The sequence below is a fragment of the Gadus morhua genome, chromosome 1 (genome assembly GCF_902167405.1).
Source record: "Gadus morhua chromosome 1, gadMor3.0, whole genome shotgun sequence".
NCBI lineage: Eukaryota > Metazoa > Chordata > Actinopteri > Gadiformes > Gadidae > Gadus > Gadus morhua.
In genome coordinates this window covers 23,226,810-23,247,786 of record NC_044048.1, presented here as the reverse complement: position 1 = coordinate 23,247,786, position 20,977 = coordinate 23,226,810, and the positions used below count along the sequence as shown (strand labels likewise).

Sequence of the window (20,977 nt, the reverse complement as noted above, 5' to 3'; positions counted from 1 at the left end):
CGGAACCCGGGAAATGGGGCTGCACTGTAATGCTCTGTTTGGGGCAATGGCACCCCATCAATGTAGGTCCTCTGGGTCTGGTTTTGGGCCCAGATTATACTTGGTTTATAATTTAACACTAAGAAAAGGATCCCTAGAGAATGCTACTTTTCATTACCTTCAGCTGTTTGTTATTGTGTCCGACCGTTATTGTGTCTCCCCAGAGTTGAGTGGTCTCAGAAGGAGAACGGTGCAGACATGAGTGAGAGCTTGGGAGGGGAGAGTGTGTTGGGTTGGACTAAAGGCTTAGTTATATGGTTCCACATTGGGGGCCTGCCCGTAATTCCGACACCTCATTTTTCCGACGTCTCAATGGTCCGAAATATTTCCCATTGGATCGACATGCCACTATGCCGACGGTTCAATGTTATGAAAACGGAACCCATTGGTCCGAAGGGCCGTTTGTCCGACTTTTCAAAAAGGTGGCGCATTAGGCCGACGGTTCAATATGCCGAATAGGCCTACATAAAGAGTTTTATACCTCGCTCTCTTTTGTCACTTTGCTCTCCAATATTGAGAGAGAGAGAGAGAGAGAGAGAGAGAGAGAGAGAGAGAGAGAGAGAGAGAGAGAGAGAGAGAGAGAGAGAGAGAGAGAGAGAGAGAGAGAGAGAGAGAGAGAGAGAGAGAGAGAGAGAGAGAGAGAGAGAGAGAGAGAGAGAGAGAGAGAGAGAGAGAGAGAGAGAGAGAGAGAGACCTATTCGGCATATTGAACCGTCGGCCTATAATGCGCCTCTTGCTTGACTTATCGGACAAACAGCCCTTCGGAAAAATGGGTTCCGTTTTCGTAACATTGAACCGTCGGCATAGTGGCATGTCGATCTAATGGGAAATATTTCGGACCATTGAGACGTCGGAACAATGAGGCGTTATGGCACCCCACATTGACGCAACACAAGGGACTTTACGGACCCCTTACGTCCTTGCGAACCTTCATTGCGTCCACCGCCAGGGCCCGACGTGCGGCACCCAAAAATGTTAACCTTGCTGGCCTTGATTGGTCCGCTCACTTAAACCCGACGCAGAACCAAAACAGGTTCACGACTGCGTCGAAGTGTCTGCGTGGTCATTGCGTTGCGTCAACGTGGGACCATAGCTAAGCCTTGAAGGAAGTGTTATCTAATAAACGTGGGAGAAGGAGAGTTGATATCATAATGACAATAGGACAATTCCCTTCAAGAACACAACAACAACATTTCCGAGCGAGACTTCGGCTTCGACCCTGGCTCCTACTCAGTCCGTCTAAGTAGGGTATGGCTATAGCGGCTGCCATGTTTACATATGATCCCACGACCCCTACACTCAAATGAGTCCCTTTGGGGGTATATATCGCTGTGCCGTCGGACCCTGGCCCCCTGGATACCTCAGAGGGGGAAACATTTGAGGCTAGACAGTCTGTCTGTCCGTCAACCTTTCAGAGCCATCCGCCTGTCTGTCCATGTTCGTCACACAACAGTTCTTGTGAAGCGATCATAGCAACCAGCTGTTGTCTTATAGATCTCGTGGTCATTGCTTGAGTGGGGGGGGGGGGACACATTGCACATTGGATTGGTAGTTAAGAAGATCCACATAGGATATGAAGTGATGGTTGTGTGTTTTTGTGTTTTTAAGGAAAGGCTCTTTGTGCTGTGGATCAAACTATACTGGACCAATACACACATACAGTTTGAACCTCAGCATCAGAGCCATTCCTTGAGGGCATCTCGGAGGAGCACTCCAGTGTATCAGACCCAGTAGAGAGGTGCTGGTTCGTCTCCTGGTGCGCCTCCGGCCCCCCTTGATAAGCCATATACTGGTGGTCGTCTGCGTGCGGCATTGATGGTAAAGTGCTTCGGGAGGGATGAGTTATATAATTGCACAATGTATTTGCTTATTATAAATACAATCATATTTTCCTTTTTTGAAACAAAGGAAAAAGGCTGAAGACTTGAATGAGTATATATTTAAAGGTAACTGAACATTACGCCAATTTGATCGCACAACTAAGAGGTCCACTTATTTAAGTAATAAAAAAAATTGAAAGCACACTTTTTTTTTGCATTCTTTTTTTTAATGAATAAAATGTATGTGGCTAACTGACGGTCAATGATAATCTTCAAATGACCGAAATCACAGAATCCATTTTAATCATTTTAATCCATGCCATATTGAACAGGAGTATTGTTTTGAGTAAAGTCATTTTGATGAGTTTCTAAACCCACATTTTCTTCACTGCTTGACAGTTATACAAGGCTTAATAGCTGCATTTGAAAGCAAAAAAGGCTAAGCATGCTTAAACATATTTGGTTAAAAGCTAAAATATTGCTATATGTATTTTAAGCGATTTGACGGCATACAAGTTTGAAAGTTTGAGGACAGTGGCAGGCCACTCATTGTAACTCATTCCAACAGAGAAAGGAAACTTATCCTACTTATTCTTTATTACTTATTTAGTAAAGTTCCTATTACAGCGTATCAGTAAAAACAGTTAAAATTGGTTAAATATTCACATTATTACTAACTTACCGAAGAGTGAAGCTTTAGCTTTAAATTGTTGATAACAGTAATAATAATAATAGTAATATATCTAATTATTATAAAAGTTTTAAAAAAGCCACTTTCCAGCAAGATGAGCCTTGAGTTTCCCCAGCATAATTTTGAAATTTCAATTAAACATACATTTCTCCTCCAACCGTCCGTCCAAGAAAGACAACCTCGTTTCTCTCTCACTCTACAATGGAGTGGGCGTGTCTCACCCCAACGGATCCTGCTCCAGATATTCATGGTCTCCCTCCATGTCGTCCGGGGGCACCTCTGGAAGCTCTCTGTGCGGGGTTCTAAGCCCGCTGTCAGCCTCCGCGGCCGTCTCAGCGGCCGTCTCCGCGGCCGTCTCCGCGATCTTGGGTCCAGGCTCCAACACGTCGTCGTTATCCTCCAGGATGTCAACCCCGTGGCTACCGCTGTCTGCTAAACACAACCCAAAGCACGAGGCAGATATAGCATGACATATGAACACGTATAGGCTACCTCTGTCTGCTTAACACAACCTATAGCATTATAGTAGTAAAGCATAGCATATGAACACGTATATTATACCTGTCTGCTTAACACAACCTATCGCATTATAGCAGTAAAGCATAGCATATGAACACGTATATTATACCTCTGTCTGCTTAACACAACCTATAGCATTATAGCAGTAAAGCATAGCATATGAACACGTATAGGCCTATTATACCTCTGTCTGCTTAACAAAACCCATAGCATTGGGGAGAAATAGCATAGCATATGAACACATATATTAAACCTCTTAGCTGGCGGCTAAACACAACCTATAGCATTATAGCAGTAAAGCATAGCATATGAACACGTATAATATATTATACCTCTGTCTGCTTAACAAAACCCATAGCATTGGGGAGATATAGCATAGCATATGAACACATATATTAAACCTCTTAGCTGGCGGCTAAACACAACCTATAGCATTATAGCAGTAAAGCATAGCATATGAACGTGTATATTATACCTCTTAGCTGATGCTGTCTGCTAAACATAACCCAAAGCATTAGGGAGATTTAGCATAGCATATGAACACGTAGATTATACCTCATAGCTCACGCTGTCTGCTAAACACAACTTATAGCATTGTAGCAATAAAGCATAGCATTTATAACACGCATATTATACCGCTTAGCTAACGCTGTCAGCTAAACATAACTCTTAGCATTATATTAACCCATAGCTTAGCATAGCATTAAAACACATGTATGTCAATATTTATATTGTTTTATATCGAGATGTATTTATATTGTGATATTGGGTAAGTTATTGTAGTGGGATGTATATTATTCTAGTAATGTAATAAATGGCAAATATATCTCTTCATGTTGTCTCCTTTAAGCGGTAACTAGGCATAACTCAGCCGAGGAATCTGATAATGGTTGAGCTGATTATTAGTAGTAGCCGTAGCAGTAGTTGTGTGAGTGGTATTGGATTTTAATTAAGTAGGACAACACGATTAACATTAAGTCTTCACTTTTGCATTGCATTTTTGACCAGTGAGTCAACATGGCTTCCTTGGTTCGAAAGCCTGACCTGCTTTTGAGCTGGGAAAGACGTCACTGTAACAAATCTTTGGATTGTCCTCCGGGGTCTCCTCTTCGGGGGCCTCCTCCTTCATCAGGGACAATGTCTCGCCGGGGCCCTCCTCAGCAATGTCATCGTATGACTGCGAGGCGTCTTCCGAGTCGTTCCATTGGACTTCAGCAGGGAGCGACCTGGAGTCTGGAAGGAAACCATGAGCGGTCGAACCTGTCAACCTTACATCCGATTCCTTCCTTGTGCATAATAACGCTTATTGGGTTCCTGTGACACACTACAGGACGCAGGAGCACACATAGATTGGTTCAGAGCTAACTGAGGGAGCGTAAAGTCAATCCAAAATGGGTGGTAAATGGAGTGCATTTATTTGTGCTTTTCTGACCAGTGGCCACTCAAAGCGCTTTACATTTTCATTTTCAACATTCACCCCTCGCAAACTGATGGCGGTGTCAACCATTAAAGGCTAGAGCCAGCTCGTCTGGAGCAGTTAGGGTTTGGGTGTCTCACTCAGGGACACCTCGACTGTCAGCTAGGAGGTGCCGGGGATCGAACTAGCAACCTTCTGGTTGCCAGCCAACCCGCTTTACCTCCTGAGCCACATGCCCCTCTCACCCCGATGGAACAAAATGAGGAGCAAATGGGGAAATAATTGAACCCCTTCAGTTAGGCCACTCAGGCCTCAGAATAGGCCTAGTCCTACTGGCACCATGAGCTCACTCACCCATGCGGCTTAAGCTGCCCTTCCCGTTGACACTGCTGCCAACATCGTCATAGTCGCTGGTTTCAACCTCCATGTCCCGGCGCTTTGGGATACCCACTGTGCTCAGAGCAAGACATGTTGGATTCGCACTCACATGAACACACAACACACATGTAGGCCTGCGCAAAAGTACAGTGTCCTATGCAAAATACAAACCCGCACACGCACAAGCAGATCCTTCCTTTATACTTAATTATTTAAACTTGAATTTAGTATAAAAATATTTATCCAGATATCAATTACATTTTGTTTTCAATTTTTAACGAGAGTTTGAAGTGCTGTAAGTTCTGAGCGCCGGACGGAGATGTGTAAATTGCCCAATTAAAACACATGTGCATGAAGGCTGACCTCTAGTGGCGTGATTGTCTCATTACGACTCCTGCATAAGTATAACTGGACCAGAGGGAGAAAGTTAGACAACTGCTTCCTAACGATGGGGCAGAGGACTACATTTGAACCCTTTTATGGATATGGGGTCATGGGAGGTTGTGGATTTATAAGCTATATTTGTTGAGAAAATTATGAAAATTATTGAAAAGGTTTGTCTCACTGAAGGTCAGTTTATGTACAGACAGACCCACTGAACAATTTGTAGCCAGATACTAAAAACTGCATATATTCATGGTGGCATAGTCGGACTGATGTTGATTGGAATCAAGCGTGTGTGTGTGTGAGACTGTGAGTGAGTGAGTGAGTGTGAGTGAGTGAGTGAGTGAGTGAGTGAGTGAGTGAGTGAGTGAGTGAGTGAGTGAGTGAGTGAGTGAGTGAGTGAGTGAGTGAGTGAGTGAGTGAGTGAGTGAGTGAGTGAGTGAGTGAGTGAGTGAGTGAGTGAGAGAGAGAGAGACAGAGAGAGAGAGAGGGAGAGAGAGAGTGTGATTGAGTGAGTTTGTGTGAGGTTTTGTATGTTAAAGAAGGGGGTCAGTTGGGGGTCGCAAAAAAAAGTAATTCCCCACATCTCCTCGGACCGAAGTTATCGTCCGTCTGGAAACTCACTCCTGAGGATGTGACGCCTCAGCAAGAAGAAGACCCCCACGGTCAGCAGCAGAGCCACCGTTCCCGCGGCAACGCCCACCCAGAGTTGCAGGTTGGTCTTCTCGGGGGGGAGCTGGGCCACGTAACCTGGGAACAGTCACACGACCACACATCTGTACGGCAGCAACGCTCAGCCATGCTTAGTCGACGAATCAATTATTAGATATTTTCACACACACGCTCAAAGTTCGACATTCGCTGTTGATAAAATACTGAACATTTGATTTGATGCATTCTTTGGTCGATAAGCTTATCAACCAAAGAATGTATCAAATCTAATATTTAGTATTTTATCACCAGCGAATGTCCAACTTTGAGCGTGTGTGTGGATGCTGGATGGTCCAATCGGCCTGACTTTGGCCAGGTGAGGCTGTGTAAACCAGCCATCATCCACACACACTCCCACACATGCATTGGTTTTTAAATGCATGGTGACGGGATTTATATCCATACAGCGGTGAGGTTGCGGATCAGAAGCACAACGTTGGAGCAATGAAGTTTGCCTGACTTGACTCACCATCACAGTAGATCTCCGCCACTTTGGACCCCTTGCAGGAAGCCTTGCTCACGCAGTAACTGATGGTGGTGTGTTCTTGAGTACAATTCAAGCTCATTTTAAGATCAACCTACAAAAGACCACTACAAAGTGAGCCCTTCAGTGTTCAAAAGTATTCCAAATATTTAAAATGTCTAGCCCAGAAAATATCCTTTATTCCTTGCTGAGGTTTATTGGAATATATAACAACATCAACCAAAACACATATTTAATGAGTTGATTTCACGTTTCATTCACAACGTTATTGTACAGTGTGGTGTACGGAGAATGTGTTGACCTGCTCCCCTTCCTCCATCAGAGGTGACTCTCGGGGGACGCTGATTGGATCGCCACATTCTTTACCCAGCTGTTTACACAGGTCTTCCTTCCCTTTGTCTGTGAGGGGAAACATGGGGCAGAGATATGGGTTAGTCTCCCATCATCACTCTGTCCCCGTCTTCAGACTCCCTCGGGCAGGTGGATAGGGACATCACGGGTATGTGGAGGGGATAGTCTCAACTGTTGGCTTCACATTCTGCATTCCTCTAGTCAAAACCGAATTAGGGTAGTTAGTTAGATGATGACATTGTTTCCGATGTATATGAAAATATACATTAGTTCTGTGTTGTTGAAAAAGGAATACTACATGACGTTAGAAATGTATCCCCTATGAGTCAGTCGAACTTTACCTTGTAGGCCTACTACCCCATTCCTTGTGCAACACCAGAGATAAAATGAAAGACTTTATTTATTTTTATGCAATGCTTGGGTTAAAATACTATGAAGACCCTATGCTTAGGATGTGTTGTACCAACAGTAAATATATATTATAAACATATTGCTTTGTTGCCTTATGCGCCTTTCTGGATAGCATCGTAACATTCAACACATGGGCTTGAACACAGCTCCAAAAAACCTGCAAACCGCCTGCTGGGCGTAGGTTTCCTCTGAGACTGGCGACCCCTGGTGGTCACTCACCGTATAACGTCCCATGGAGACACATCGTCTGCCATTCCCCCTCTGGATACTGCACTTTTACCCGGCCTCCGCATTTCTCCGTGGTATTGAATTTAAAGGCATCTGAGAGATCACAGCAGGCGAGAGAGAGCAATGAATAATATGAGCGCTACAAAATGTACCCCTAGTGATTACTTCTGCTGGAGAGAGGACAAAAGAGAGGCATTAGAATGGAGACGTTAGTTTAGAGGTTAAGGAGATTGATAAGAGTTGCGCTCACTTTTCAAGCCAAAATTATAAATATGTTTTGTATATAATACAGATCAGATCAGTGTATCGCCAACTCCAGCCCTCCTCCACCTCCAACTGCACCATCACCTCTACAACCACCCTCTCTACCTCCACCACCACCTCCACCAACCCCTAATGCACCACCCCTATCACCAGCTCCACCACCTCCACCTCCTCCACCTCCCCCACCACCTCCACCACCCCCTCCACCTCAAACACCACCACCTTCTTCACCTCCAACACCACGTCCTCTACCTCCACCACCCCCTCCAACACCACCAACTCCGGCACCTCCCCCTTAACATCCAACACCCCCACCAACCCCTCCACCACCACCACCTCAACCTCCACCACCACCACCTCCAGCTCCACCTCCTCCACCACCACCTCCAGCTCCACCTCCTCCACCTCCCCCTTAACCTCCAACACCACCACCTCCTCCACCTCTCCCTTAACCTCCAACACCACCACCACCTCCACCTCCACCTCTCCCTTAACCTCCAACACCACCACCACCTCCACCACCACCACCTCCACCTCTCCCTTAACCCCCAACACCACCACCACCACCACCTCCACCTCCTCCACCTCTCCCTTAACGTCCAACACCACCACCACCTCCACCTCCTCCACCTCTCCCTTAACGTCCAACACCACCACCACCTCCACCTCCTCCACCTCCACCTCCTCCACCTCTCCCTTAACGTCCAACACCACCACCACCTCCACCTCCTCCACCTCTCCCTTAACGTCCAACACCACCACCACCTCCACCTCCTCCACCTCTCCCTTGACGTCCAACACCACCACCACCTCCACCTCCTCCACCTCTCCCTTAACGTCCAACACCACCACCACCTCCACCTCCACCTCCTCCACCTCTCCCTTAACCCCCAACACCACCACCACCACCACCTCCACCTCTCCCTTAACGTCCAACACCACCACCACCTCCACCTCCTCCACCTCTCCCTTAACGTCCAACACCACCACCAACCCCTCCACCACCACCACCTCCACCTCCTCTCCTTAACCTCCAGCAGCACCACCACCACCCACCACCTCACCCACTTTGCCCACTCACGTCTGCAGAAGACCGACACCGTTTGGCCGCCGGGCGCCACCTCGGAGGTCATGCAATGGCCCAGCCGATCCTCGGGGCCCAGGCAGCTGACGTGTACGGCGCTGCCCGCCGCGTTTCCTCCACTGGACTCATGTCCTTCGAAGGCTTCGCCACAGTCGTGGTTCTCCTTAGAGTCGTGGTTCTCCTTACAGACGCGGTTGGCGTTTGCCTTCGTCCAGCCTTGGATGGCGACAGGCATTTTGTTGAGTGACACATCGCCCCTGCAGTTCTTGGACAGCGTAGCATTACGGTGGCCTGCAGGGAGATCAGGCATCGTGTTAACCAGACACCAACGAACCCCCAGACATGGGGAGCCAGTGGGCCCCACCCGTCGATGGCGGCCGGCGGAGTTTCTTGCCGGTAAACACGGTCTACTTCAGCCAACGTCCTGCGTTGGCTGGGTGTTTGCTCGGAGCAGAGTGCCTTTGACAGGCCCTTGTGTGTAGGGCTGACGATTAATCAAATTGAAATTTATGTATACTTTTTTTTTGCTCGGGATTTGTTACTGTAACTGACTGGAGATCAGTAAGATTCATATTTATTTTTATTTTACAATTCAATAGTGAGTCCAAATAAAGATGTTATAATATCAATTCATGCATCAACTCATCTCAACACATAGGCCTGGCCTAAAGGACGGAGCAGTTTATATGTTGACTGCTTCCAGTATTGTGTTGGTCATACTATAGAATGATCTATTGCTTGTTTAGTTAATAATAGAGAACAAATGGAAAGAAAAAAATAAAATAAAAAATCACTAATCTAAATCTGATTGCTAAATCGCAATCGCAATGTTGGTCTCAGTAATCGCAATTAGATTATATCGTTCAACCCTACTTGTGTGGAGTCTTGGGCCCAATCCCATTTCTACCCCTTACCCCTTCCCCTTACCCCTCCCCCTTGTTTTGAAGGGGTAAGGGGAAGGGGTAAGGGGTAGGGGGAACGGGAAGGGGTAAGGGGTAGAAATGGGCTTGGGCCTTGTTCTTGCATTGTGTCTCACAGGTCCTAAAGCACGGTTACCTCTGTGCAAAAGGTTGTCCTTACTGAAACTTTACCTTGGCAGGTGAGGTACAGCCGCTTAAGTGTTTTGTTCTCGCTCCCAGCCGGCGACTCGCTCCGGAGGCAGTCCCAGATGTTCTTGGGCGTTTCCACGCCGGAGCAGTTGAAGATCCCCCACAGGGGCTGATTGCAGGGGTGCTCATCCGTGTGGTTCTTGTACCCTGCGCAGCCCAGGTCCTTGCAGAGACGATCGCCCTCAGCCGCCGTCCAACCCTGGCTGGAGACCGCCACCGGAAGCTCCGTAGAGTACTTAAACACCGATCCCTCGCAGGCCCCTGCTTCGCCCTTCAGGACCAATCGCCTCCAGCCTGGAGAGGGTCGGGGGGGTGGGGGGGGAGGGGGATATCCAATCAGGCCTTAGATATATAGAGATATAGAACATTATTTTTTACCATATATTGTAGTGCATCGGATAATAATATAAGTAAGCAGCCTTGTATTAGCTGCTTACAAGTCAAAAAAAATATATATTTTCTTCAAGTATAATTATTTATTTATTTATTTCAAACACAAATTATATTAACTAAAAAAATCATGGACAATATGGACATCTTCGCATTTTCCTGCCGTCTCATCAAAATAACTTCTTGGCTTCTTGACTCTGGGTGGAAGTAAATATTACAGCACAGTCAGTGAGATAAAGATGCTTACAGCGCTTCCGTTGGTTTTAAACAAGAATCGTTCATATCAAAACCCTCCGGGAGTCAAACCCTGGACCCTAGGATGAGAGAACGTACCAGAACACCTGAGTCTTTCCTCGGAGCAGTCGCTCTCCTTTAAAAAGGGTCTACAGTTCGCCATGGACTTGTTGGCCGCGGGACAGTCGAACGCGACCACGGATAACCGACTGCCGGTCGACTGCGGCAGGAACTCCAGTGACTCGCTTTCCCCGCAGTCCAGCTCATTGCAAATGGATCCCTGAACCTCCTTGGTCAGAGCGCCATTGCAGATGGGATACGACTTGTCGTTGGAGTACAGCTTCACGGTCCCAAAGCAGTAGTCCCTGGATGTGGCCATCTTGGCCTTCAGGCTGCCTGCAGTGCAATTACATTTCTGTTTTTGTCTGATCTGTTTATTAAGGTCTCTCCACAGATTGCATCGCATGATCCTAGAGGTTAGACGCATTGGGTAGAGTAGTGGTTCAGTATCGAGTGTGTCCGCAATCCCCTGTGTGGGAACCTATCTAGGGTTGATCTGAGAGTCAACGTGGTCAATCGTTGGAAAGAGTTAGAGGGGTGCATTGAAATTGAAATACGTCGTGTAATAACACTGCGTGACATACTGAATGTCTTAGCATGATGCTCACCTGAGCAAGCGACCACGCACTCTCAGGATGTTGTGTTAATCTCTCACCCTCTCATCCACTCAGTCGTTGTCACCCTCTTCAGATGTCTCTTTCTCTCACTCACTGATGATCGATTAATGTCTTTCACTCACTCTCTCAGGATGATGGGTTAATGTCACTCTCTCACTCACTCTGATGATGGGTCAATGTCTTTCACTCACTCTCCCAGGATGAAGGGTTAACATCACTCTCACTCACTCTGATGATGGGTCAATGTCTTTCACTCACTCTCTCAGGATGATGGGTTAATGTCACTCTCTCACTCACTCTGATGAAGGGTCAATGTCTTTCACTCACTCTCTCAGGATGATGGGTTAATGTCACTCTCTCACTCACTCTGATGAAGGGTCAATGTCTTTCACTCACTCTCTCAGGATGATGGGTTAACGTCACTCTCTCACTCACTCTGATGAAGGGTCAATGTCTTTCACTCACTCTCTCAGGATGATGGGTTAATGTCACTCTCTCACTCACTCTGATGATGGGTCAATGTCTTTCACTCACTCTCTCAGGATGAAGGGTTAATGTCACTCTCTAGCTCACTCTGATGAAGGGTCAATGTCTTTCACTCACTCTCTCAGGATGATGGGTTAACGTCACTCTCTCACTCACTCTGATGACGGGTTAATGTCGGGGAGTTCCAATCAGGCCTTAGGAAAGTCCTATATTATTCCAGCAGCCACTTTTGAGATGATTAAAATGACCTGAAAAAAAAAGTCTTGGGTTTGCTCACCTGAGCAGGTGACCACGGCTGCACTGACCATGCAGACGCTGCCCTCGTTCATCACCAGGCTCTTCCCGAACTCTGGGTGGAAGTGCAGGCTCTTCACGAGAGGGGGAATTCTTTGCCTGGACTCCCCTGGGCCAGACGGGTCGCTGAAGTAGTGCCCGCAGCCGTCCACGCTCTGGCACATATCCTGGGACTTGGCTTCGGACCACGAGTCCCCACACACACCTCCACAGGTGTTGTTGAGACACACCTCCACAGCACCTGAGCAGTGGCTCAGCCGCAGAGTGACTTGGCCTGCCAGGGGGTAGGGGTCGGAGGGGTTAGGGTGAGGGGGTTTGGGTTAGGGTGGTTTAGGGTTAAGGGGTTTGGGTTAGGGTGGTTTAGGGTTAAGGGGTTTGGGTTAGGGTGGTTTAGGGTTAAGGGGTTTGGGTTAGGGTGGTTTAGGGTTAAGGGGTTTGGGTTAGGGTGGTTAAGGGGTTTGGGTTAGGGTGGTTTAGGGTTAAGGGGTTGGGGTTAGGGTGGTTAAGGGGTTTGGGTTAGGGTGGTTTAGGGTTAAGGGGTTGGGGTTAGGGTGGTTTAGGTTTAAGGGGTTTGGGTTAGGGTGGTTTAGGGTTAAGGGGTTTGGGTTAGGGTGGTTTAGGGTTAAGGGGTTTGGGTTAGGGTGGTTTAGGGTTAAGGGGTTTGGGTTAGGGTGGTTTAGGGTTAAGGGGTTTGGGTTAGGGTGGTTTAGGGTTAAGGGGTTTGGGTTAGGGTGGTTTAGGGTTAAGGGGTTTGGGTTAGGGTGGTTTAGGTTTAAGGGGTTTGGGTTAGGGTGGTTTAGGGTTAAGGGGTTTGGGTTAGGGTGGTTTAGGGTTAAGGGGTTTGGGTTAGGGTGGTTTAGGGTTAGGGTGGTTTAGAGTTAAGGGGTTAGGGTTAGAGTGGTTTAGGGTTAAGGGGTTTGGGTTAGGGTGGTTTAGGGTTAAGGGGTGTGGGTTAGGGTGGTTTAGGGTTAAGGGGTTTGGGTTAGGGTGGTTTAGGTTTAAGGGGCTTGGGTTAGGGTGGTTTAGGGTTAAGGGGTTTGGGTTAGGGCGGTTTAGGGTTAAGGGGTTTGGGTGGTTTAGGGTTAGGGTGGTTTAGAGTTAAGGGGTTAGGGTTAGAGTGGTTTAGGGTTAGGGGGTTAGAGTTATTGTTAGGGTGGTTTAGGGTTAGGGGGTTAGAGTTATTGTTAGGGTGGTTTAGGGTTAAGGGGTTTGGGTTAGGGTGGTTTAGGGTTAAGGGGTTTGGGTTAGGGTGGTTTAGGGTTAAGGGGTTTGGGTTAGGGTGGTTTAGGGTTAGGGTGGTTTAGAGTTAAGGGGTAGGGGGTTAGAGTTATTGTTAGGGTGGTTTAGGGTTAGGGGGTTAGAGTTATTGTTAGGGTGGTTTAGGGTTAGGGTTAGAGTGGTTTAGGGTTAGGGGGTTAGAGTTATTGTTAGGGTGGTTTAGGGTTAGGGGGTTAGAGTTATTGTTAGGGTGGTTTAGGGTTCGGGTTAGAGTGGTTTAGGGTTAGGGGGTTAGAGTAGGTGTTAGGGTGGTTTATGGTTAGGGTTGGGGTGGTTTAGGGATAGGGTGGGTGAGGATTAGGGTGGTTTAGGGGTGGCATACGTTAGGGTTAAGATTAGGGTGGTTAGGGGATGTTGGAAACACAGCAGGGCCTTAAATGTTGTGCGACGTTTAACTGCAAGTTGCTGCCATCCTGGTCACAATAACACACACCACACATACACACGTGCAATCTCACAAACATACAAACACGTGCACTCAGGCACACACACAGACACACACACATACACACACAGACACCAAACCACCAACCCCAAACACACAGGTACAAAAACACTTTTAAACACACCCACCTGCACATCTCACAAAGGCGATGGTGGAATTGTCAGTTTGTTTGGACGAGGGGCAATCGAAGAGAGACTTCTCCTTGGAAGAACACTTGTACTCCCTTGGCCAAAGGTTCGTGCCCGGGATCTCGGAGGAATCCCACGAGTCGTGGTCTTTGGCGCTCCCACAATGCATCTGTTGGCACACTAGATCGGCGGCCGCTTGGGTCCAAGTGGCATTGGACCCCGACAGCCAGAAGGAGTTGTCATGTTGCCGGACCCCAACCAGGCCCTCGCACCAACTGCTGCCGTTCAAAAACACCTCCAGGTGGTCTGCAGAGGTCATATGGGGACACCCAGAGGTCAAAGTTCAGACAAAGGAGTAGTTGGTTACAAGCGTCTGACGAATTGCTCAATATCAAAAGGTTGTGCCGGAGCCTATGTTTTAGTACGACTTAGGTTTTGCACAAAACACAGAAACCATACTTCCGCATGCTACACATAGAGAGAGGCTACTGGTGTGTTTGACTCCAAGCCAGAAGGTTGTGGATTCAAAACCCCACGGCAATGCGCCTAGGCCATATCTATGACCCTGATGACGTAACATAAAGTCAATCTCACGTGTTCAGTAATCCGGTACCATCTACTATGAATGAAGGCACATGCTTAATTAATTAATAATAAAATACGACAAAGTATTCTACAAGATGCAATGGCGCGCATTAGAGAGGAGGAAGCAGGCACACCTTCGCAAACCAGCATCGTCAGTTGTGGATTCTGTTGTTTGCGTTCAGAGGCCACCGCCGGACAAGTGGACAGTTTATCGGATGTTTTTCCACACGCAAACAACATATCCAAATAGGGCAGGGATCCCTGGGAGATCTTGTCCAGAGTCTTGCCGAGGAGGGCCTTTCCGCAGCGCAGCTCCTTGCAGACCACGTGAGAGTTGTCATCGCTCCACTGTTGCGCCACCCGGAACCAGTCACCCCCAAGCTTCATCTCCAACCGCCCCGCACACCTCCCCGGCCCATCCGCAAGCCTCACCTCGAGGCTAGCTGTGGTGCGGGAACAACAAAGTAGAGAGAGGGAGAGGTATGTTGTTATTGTCATGACAAAAAAAGAGTGATTATCGCACACTTCTCGAGGTGTTGTTGTATGTGCTGTTGAATTCAAATGTGGCCTGTTCCATTGAAAACAATGACGGATGTGGGCATGCATTTAACTTTTTGAAAAAATGTATAAAAATTTCCAATGACACTTTTGGCCCGCTGCCAATGTCGGTAGCTAGCCATAGCCTAGCTTGCAACATGCACACAACCAACAGCATGTCAGCATTTAGCTTCAGCTATAGCTATATAAAGGTTAGACAAACGAGGATAATAATAATAATAATATCATTATTATTATTATTATTATTATTGTTAATATAATATACATGAAAGGCCCTTCCCCCTATCTTTGCTGAATTCATAACTGTCTATGCTAACTTTGTCTCATAATGTCCAGTGAGTTAACGCAAACTAATTTAATAATTGAATTAAATGTGTTATTTTTGTTGTAAAAAAAAAAACACCCCCACACACCCAGAGGACAAGGAAACGGTGTGATCTTAAGTGAGAGAAATCAGAAATTTGTTTTTTTTTCACCTCCACAGATGACCGAGGTGACATTATTACACGGTTGGAGTTTGGCCTTGGAGTACTTGGCCGTGCAGTCCCACAGCGACTCCTCATCCCCAGAGCATGTCACTTCATCCAGTATCGCATCGGTTCTCTCAATCGTAAACGAAGTGTCAATTACCTGGAAACAAACAGCGATAAAGTTTAGAAAACACAGACTTTTTATTTTATTTATAATGAGAGGGGTTATACCCATTAAGTTTACTATTTTTATTATGCATTATGTATATTATTATTATATATTATTATAATTATAATCAGAATTACAATTAATAATAATAATAATAATAATTATTATTATTATTATTATTATTATTATTATTATTATTATCATCATTTAAATATAGGCCTAACTGAATAATGAGTTCAGAAATGAGCAAACCTTCTGTAAAATGGTGTGTCAACCATAATACTCCCAAACAAAAAGGTACAATTGTATCCAGTCAAATAACTTTCATCGTTTTATCGTTAGTTCAAGTTATCAAGTTATCATTAGGTAATATCTCACATCCGATGACGTTAACGTATGCAATGTCCAAAATAAATCTGCAGCTTAAGTTGTCTATTATCTATTAAGTTGATAGATATTACGAACACGCTCTGACCTCTCCAAAGCCCAGCTCCTTGCAGACCACCTTGCTGTTCACGTTCTTCCATTCGGAGGCGCAGACGGGCATCTTCCCCATAGGGCCGTCCACTAGGATCTTGCCGAAAGTCACGTTCGCCAGGACAATTTTAATCTTGTCTATTGGAATGAAACGGAAAAATGGAGCCAATTTGCCCCGGATTATAATCGATGGACTATTTTGATGATGAAGATAATGATGATGATGATGATGATTATGATGATGATGATGATGATGACAATGTTATTAATTATATTATTATTATTATTATTATTATCAATAATAATAATAATAATAATGATGATAATATACTATATTAAGGCTAATAATTATTGATAATTAATCTTAATTATTATTATCATTATTATTATGGGTATTAGGGCTACAATAGTTTAACGCCAATAAATTTAAAAATCCCTGTTATATGCTCTCATGATATCTTCCGTTTGGATGCACTTTTTTTTTTTAATCCATAAAAGTAATCAGGCCATCGATGTGACGAGACAGAGAGACCTACTGTCCGTCATTAATACCAAACCATAACCGAAACGGGAAAACAAAATTACCCGAGCAGGTGAGCTCGTTTTTGTCGCACGAGCTGAAGGTTCCGCAGCGCATCTTCTCGCAGATTTTCTCGTCGCCCTCCACCATGCTGCAATTCACCAGCGTCCCGTTCTGCCAGACCATGGTCCCGCTGCAGCGGTCCTTCCCGCCCTTGATCCGAACCACGTGATGATCTGGTCAGATAAATAATGAAAAAACAAAAAGTATTATAATATTATGATTATTAATTAGGATAAGTAGGCTAATATATAAACTACATATGAATACAGATGTTTTTGATTTCCGTAGTCCTTTCTCGCACATTCACAAACAACGCATCATTGTTCTTATGTGTGAAACTGCAGAAAGTGTGTTTATAAAAATGATATGACTGAATGAATGTTATGACTTCCGTTTCGGGGTAGGCTACTATTAACCGAAACAAGTGACCGTGAATCAGAAGAACAACTCAATGAACGAGAATGAGCAGGCTATGCATGCCTTGGCAGACGACGATTGCGGGACGGATGCATCTCTTAGTCTCCTCCTTAGGGTTGCACTGCCAGGGATGGGTCTCCTCCTTTGTGCCGGTGCACTTCGTGCTGACCTGCCGGTATTCGGGCGGAAGGACGGGCTCGGTGAAGATCCGCACGTCGGCATTCTCTTTCATTCCGCCGCAATCGAGGCGCTTGCACAGTTTGTCGGTAAAGTGGTCCCCTCGGTCTGCGATGGGGTGGAGCGGTTTGTAACGGTTTGTTAACCTGAACCGCTTTTATGGGATGAACCTGTTTTTCTTTCACGTGGTTAGCCATACTCAAAACTAACTGCATTAAATCAAAACAAAATATTTTAATGCAGTTTTTGAACAGGTATTGCCAAAGTATGGCACCAATTAATTAGAAATAATTAATTCTATGTGTAGCCAATTGTCCAAGTGTCTCTAAGGGTTTTATGTGGGTTGCTTATTACTTGCTTATTTAGATGAATTTAAAGAAGCTTAGCCCATTGACAGTTGATATGCTAGATGCTATTATATGCAAATCATTCAGTAACATTTCTTAAGAAAACGATATTTGAAAGTAATTCCCAGGTAGGCTCAGTGCAGGCCTTACCCCAGTTGTCACAAAAATAGGTGTCTTTGTTTTCCTTCTTCTTGTAGTAGACTGCCCCAGCGCATCTATAACCCTTCAGCCCGAGTTCGACCTTTTCTGCAGGATAATAGCACCAAGAACCGGCACATTAATAAAATAATAAACAAAATGGAAAACACAATAGTCATCATTGTATCATACCCGATAATGTCATTACTAGTGTTGCTTCTGCTGATTTAACTCTCGTTAAATATTTTTCTGCACACTTCGGATAGGCCTATGACTTAAGTCTCATTTGGCTCAAATAATTTAAAACATATAGCATTGCGGGTTTCACCTGAGCATGTGATCCTCTTCACCATGTCGCCATCGTACTTGCCGACGCCCAAGCCAGGTGACCCGAGACAATCCCACAGGTGCGCTTCCGTCCCGGTGCATTTGATCTTGTTCAGCCAAACCTTACCCATGGCTTCCACCGTGAGCGGAATGTCGGTGGAGCGCAGCGAGGTACCGCAGCCGATGCTCTTGCACACCACGTCTTCGTTGGTTTTGGTCCAGCCGTCGCTCCCCACCGACCCCCACTGGCCCTTTATGTGGAGCCTCACGTAGCCCTCGCAAGGGTGATCTCCACCGTGCAGCATCAGCCTGTTCTGTCCTGCATTCACTGTTCATCCGTTCATAGCCATTCGCATGCGTTCACAGCCATTCGTTTTCGTTCGTATCCATGCGTCCATCCAGCCAGCCAGTCAGCCCGCCAGCCGTTTGTTCATTCAGCCATTTATTCATTCATTCATGAATCCACCAAGCATCCGTTCATATCCATTCGTCCATCCATTCACCCACCAGTCAGACCAATCATTCATATTCATCCAGCCATCCATCAAGTCATTCATCACCCCACATTCGTCCGTCCATTATTCACACATTAGTTTGAATCTCAGCAAGATGTTGACACACAGCGTGATGATAAATGAATAGGTCACTATGTACCAGTGGAACTGATGTTTGATTGTGTGATGTTTAAAGAATGTTACCATGGTCCGTATACCAGGTTTCACGTGGAACCAAGAGTTGAGTGGCACAATATGTATATGCCTAATGTTAATCATTTGATCATCAGATCAGCATATCTGTGAAATCTGTTTGATTCGTTCAATCTGTATAAAAATAATGTATTCATTATTTTGTACTGCGCTTCAAAAGTATCTTGGTCTCAAGGTCATCTTTATGAGTTACAGGTAAGCACATTGTAACTCATACACATCATTTCAAAATTCGAAAGATAAAACAACAGCAATTTGAAAAGTCAATCATTGTTAAGCAGTGAATGTGACTCAATTAATTTTTATATTGACTATGGGATATTGCCAATATCCAAATGTTGATACTTTACCAATACCATATTGGAAAAAGTATATACATCCTGCATAAACTCCACTCTCCAACTCTCTATTGAGAGTAATTGCCAAGTAATTCACAATTAAAATAATAAGTAATTTGTTGTGCTGTTGCAGAATGTAGAGTATTGATATGACAACTGTTGCGTTAAATGTTAAAAAAAAAAAAAAACTAATAAAACACGCTCAACATTAATCTAAGACCTGATGAAGTGTTAAGGAACCTTACACAAGGCCCCTCTGTGTTTAGTAAGAGAAGCTTTCCACTTGCCTTGGGAGAAGACGGTTCGGGAGGCTAAGGAGATGAGGATTGGCAGGAGAGTCCACATGCTCACTCTGGACCCGACTACGCACTGAGCCAGGTAGGGGTCCAACACACCTTTTAAGCTGGGGTTGCACACTCCATAGAGAGTTGTGATAGGACAGACTTATTTCATTTCCTGCAGTCACCGATCAAGGAGATGACGACAAACTAACAGCTTAATAACAACTGGATAACAACTAATAATTTAATTGTTTTTACCAATATTTTTTATTTGAATAGTTTTTCTAGTTAAATTACAACTGAATAATTCAATCAAATTAATTAACAATCAACACGATACAATTTAAAATATAACATATATAATAATCTATGAATAAAAGACATGTGATGTAAGTGTTTTATTAACTGAACCTGAACCCCTCAATCTCCCAAACTCGCAAACAGAATTGTCAAAAATAAAATGACAATTCTGTCATTTTATTAAACGATTAAAAAAAAAGAAATAAACAAATTGAAGAAACTGAAAAGCAGCTGAAAAAATAAAAAAAGCAACTGAAAAAACTAAAAGCAGGTGCACCGAGTGTTACCAGAAAGCAGATCAGCTACTCGATACCTGTGGTTACAGGCCGGATGTGAAGCTTTGAGAAGCTCAGAAGAACACTTCGACCGATCTCAACGTGAACCTCTAATGAAAATCTGACATGTATTCGTTTATCCTGCTGTAAACCACCCAAAGTAAATGGTAAAAGGTAAATGGACTGCTTTATAGAACGCTTTACAATATCGCCTGACATTCACCCATTCATGCACACATTCACACACCTACGGCGGAGTCAACCCAGGCGACAGCCAGCTCTTCGGGAGCAGTTATAAGGTTAGGTGCCTTGCTCAGGGAGGGACACCTCGGCACGGCGGGGAGCGGAGTGTCGAGCCAGGGATCGGACTAGCGACCTTGCGGTTACCAGCCAACCCGCTTTACCTCCTGAGCTACTGCTGCCCCAAAGTACTATTTGTTCTGAAGCCGACACTGTCAATAACCACATTTCTACTGTATTGTCATTAATGGGCGTGTTGGGGTTTAGTGGCTCCCTTGAAGGCCTTCAGGGAGACGGCAGCAGTTGGGGTTTCGAACCCAGAACCTTCCGGCTGGGAGTCGGGCGCCCTGAACACCTCTAGACGATCCTGCCTATGCTCCACGCTGGTGCTGGTGATACATGCAGAGTCAACATTTCTTACACATTGAACCGTTGCTAGCCACGAGTTATCTGTGTTCACATGCCTTGTGTGTCCTGAGAGCGGCACGTACTAAGCTAATATTTATCTCCGAAGGGATCAGAGATTAAACCTCACAGAAAAATTGCTGCCGTCGCCTGCTTGTGAGAGGCCACACGCCGCAAACCGCCATCCAAACAGGAAGCAACCGTCTCCAGGAAACGATGGCAATCTCTGAACCAGAAGCTGTAGAAAATGAAGTACCCTAGCACACAGTACTGTGTACTTCCCATGTAGGCCTATTATATACATACATCCCAGAAAAACATTCAAAAACAATGCTTTTAAAAATAAACAAAAATAAACAAA

The 20,977-nt window shown here is 45.4% G+C and overlaps 1 protein-coding gene across 2 annotated transcripts; it reads right to left on the bottom strand.

Annotated features, from left to right (window-relative positions):
* Positions 1–2,064: 2,064 nt before the first annotated feature.
* LOC115541469 (scavenger receptor cysteine-rich type 1 protein M130) lies at positions 2,065–19,512 on the bottom strand. Of its 2 annotated transcripts, none has more exons than XM_030353215.1 (20): positions 19,403–19,512; positions 18,072–18,398; positions 17,756–17,851; positions 17,145–17,366; positions 16,667–16,837; positions 16,080–16,219; positions 15,442–15,595; positions 14,542–14,850; positions 13,823–14,128; positions 11,955–12,245; positions 10,614–10,910; positions 9,873–10,184; positions 8,779–9,072; positions 7,425–7,526; positions 6,745–6,842; positions 6,429–6,537; positions 5,873–5,998; positions 4,841–4,936; positions 4,114–4,302; positions 2,065–2,982 (listed from the first exon to the last, which is right to left on the bottom strand). In XM_030353215.1, exons 1-20 carry the CDS (start codon positions 19,458–19,460, stop codon positions 2,768–2,770), a joined length of 3,912 nt encoding a protein of 1,303 aa, XP_030209075.1. In that variant the 5' UTR covers positions 19,461–19,512; the 3' UTR covers positions 2,065–2,767. The 2 variants fall into 2 exon arrangements, with proteins under 2 accessions (XP_030209075.1, XP_030209084.1); XM_030353224.1 differs by having other exon boundaries at positions 2,065–2,979.
* Between the last annotated feature and the right edge of the window lie 1,465 nt (positions 19,513–20,977).

Excerpts from the sequence above, each read along its gene's own strand:
- LOC115541469 (XM_030353215.1), bottom strand. The coding sequence starts at position 19,460 with ATGTGGACTCTCCTGCCAATCCTCATCTCCTTAGCCTCCCGAACCGTC. Across the intron at positions 16,220-16,666 it reads AAACGAGCTCACCTGCTCGG|ACAAGATTAAAATTGTCCTG; the intron begins GTAATTTTGTTT and ends TCATTCCAATAG. Across the intron at positions 7,527-8,778 it reads GGTGTCGGTCTTCTGCAGAC|ATGCCTTTAAATTCAATACC; the intron begins GTGAGTGGGCAA and ends GTGATCTCTCAG.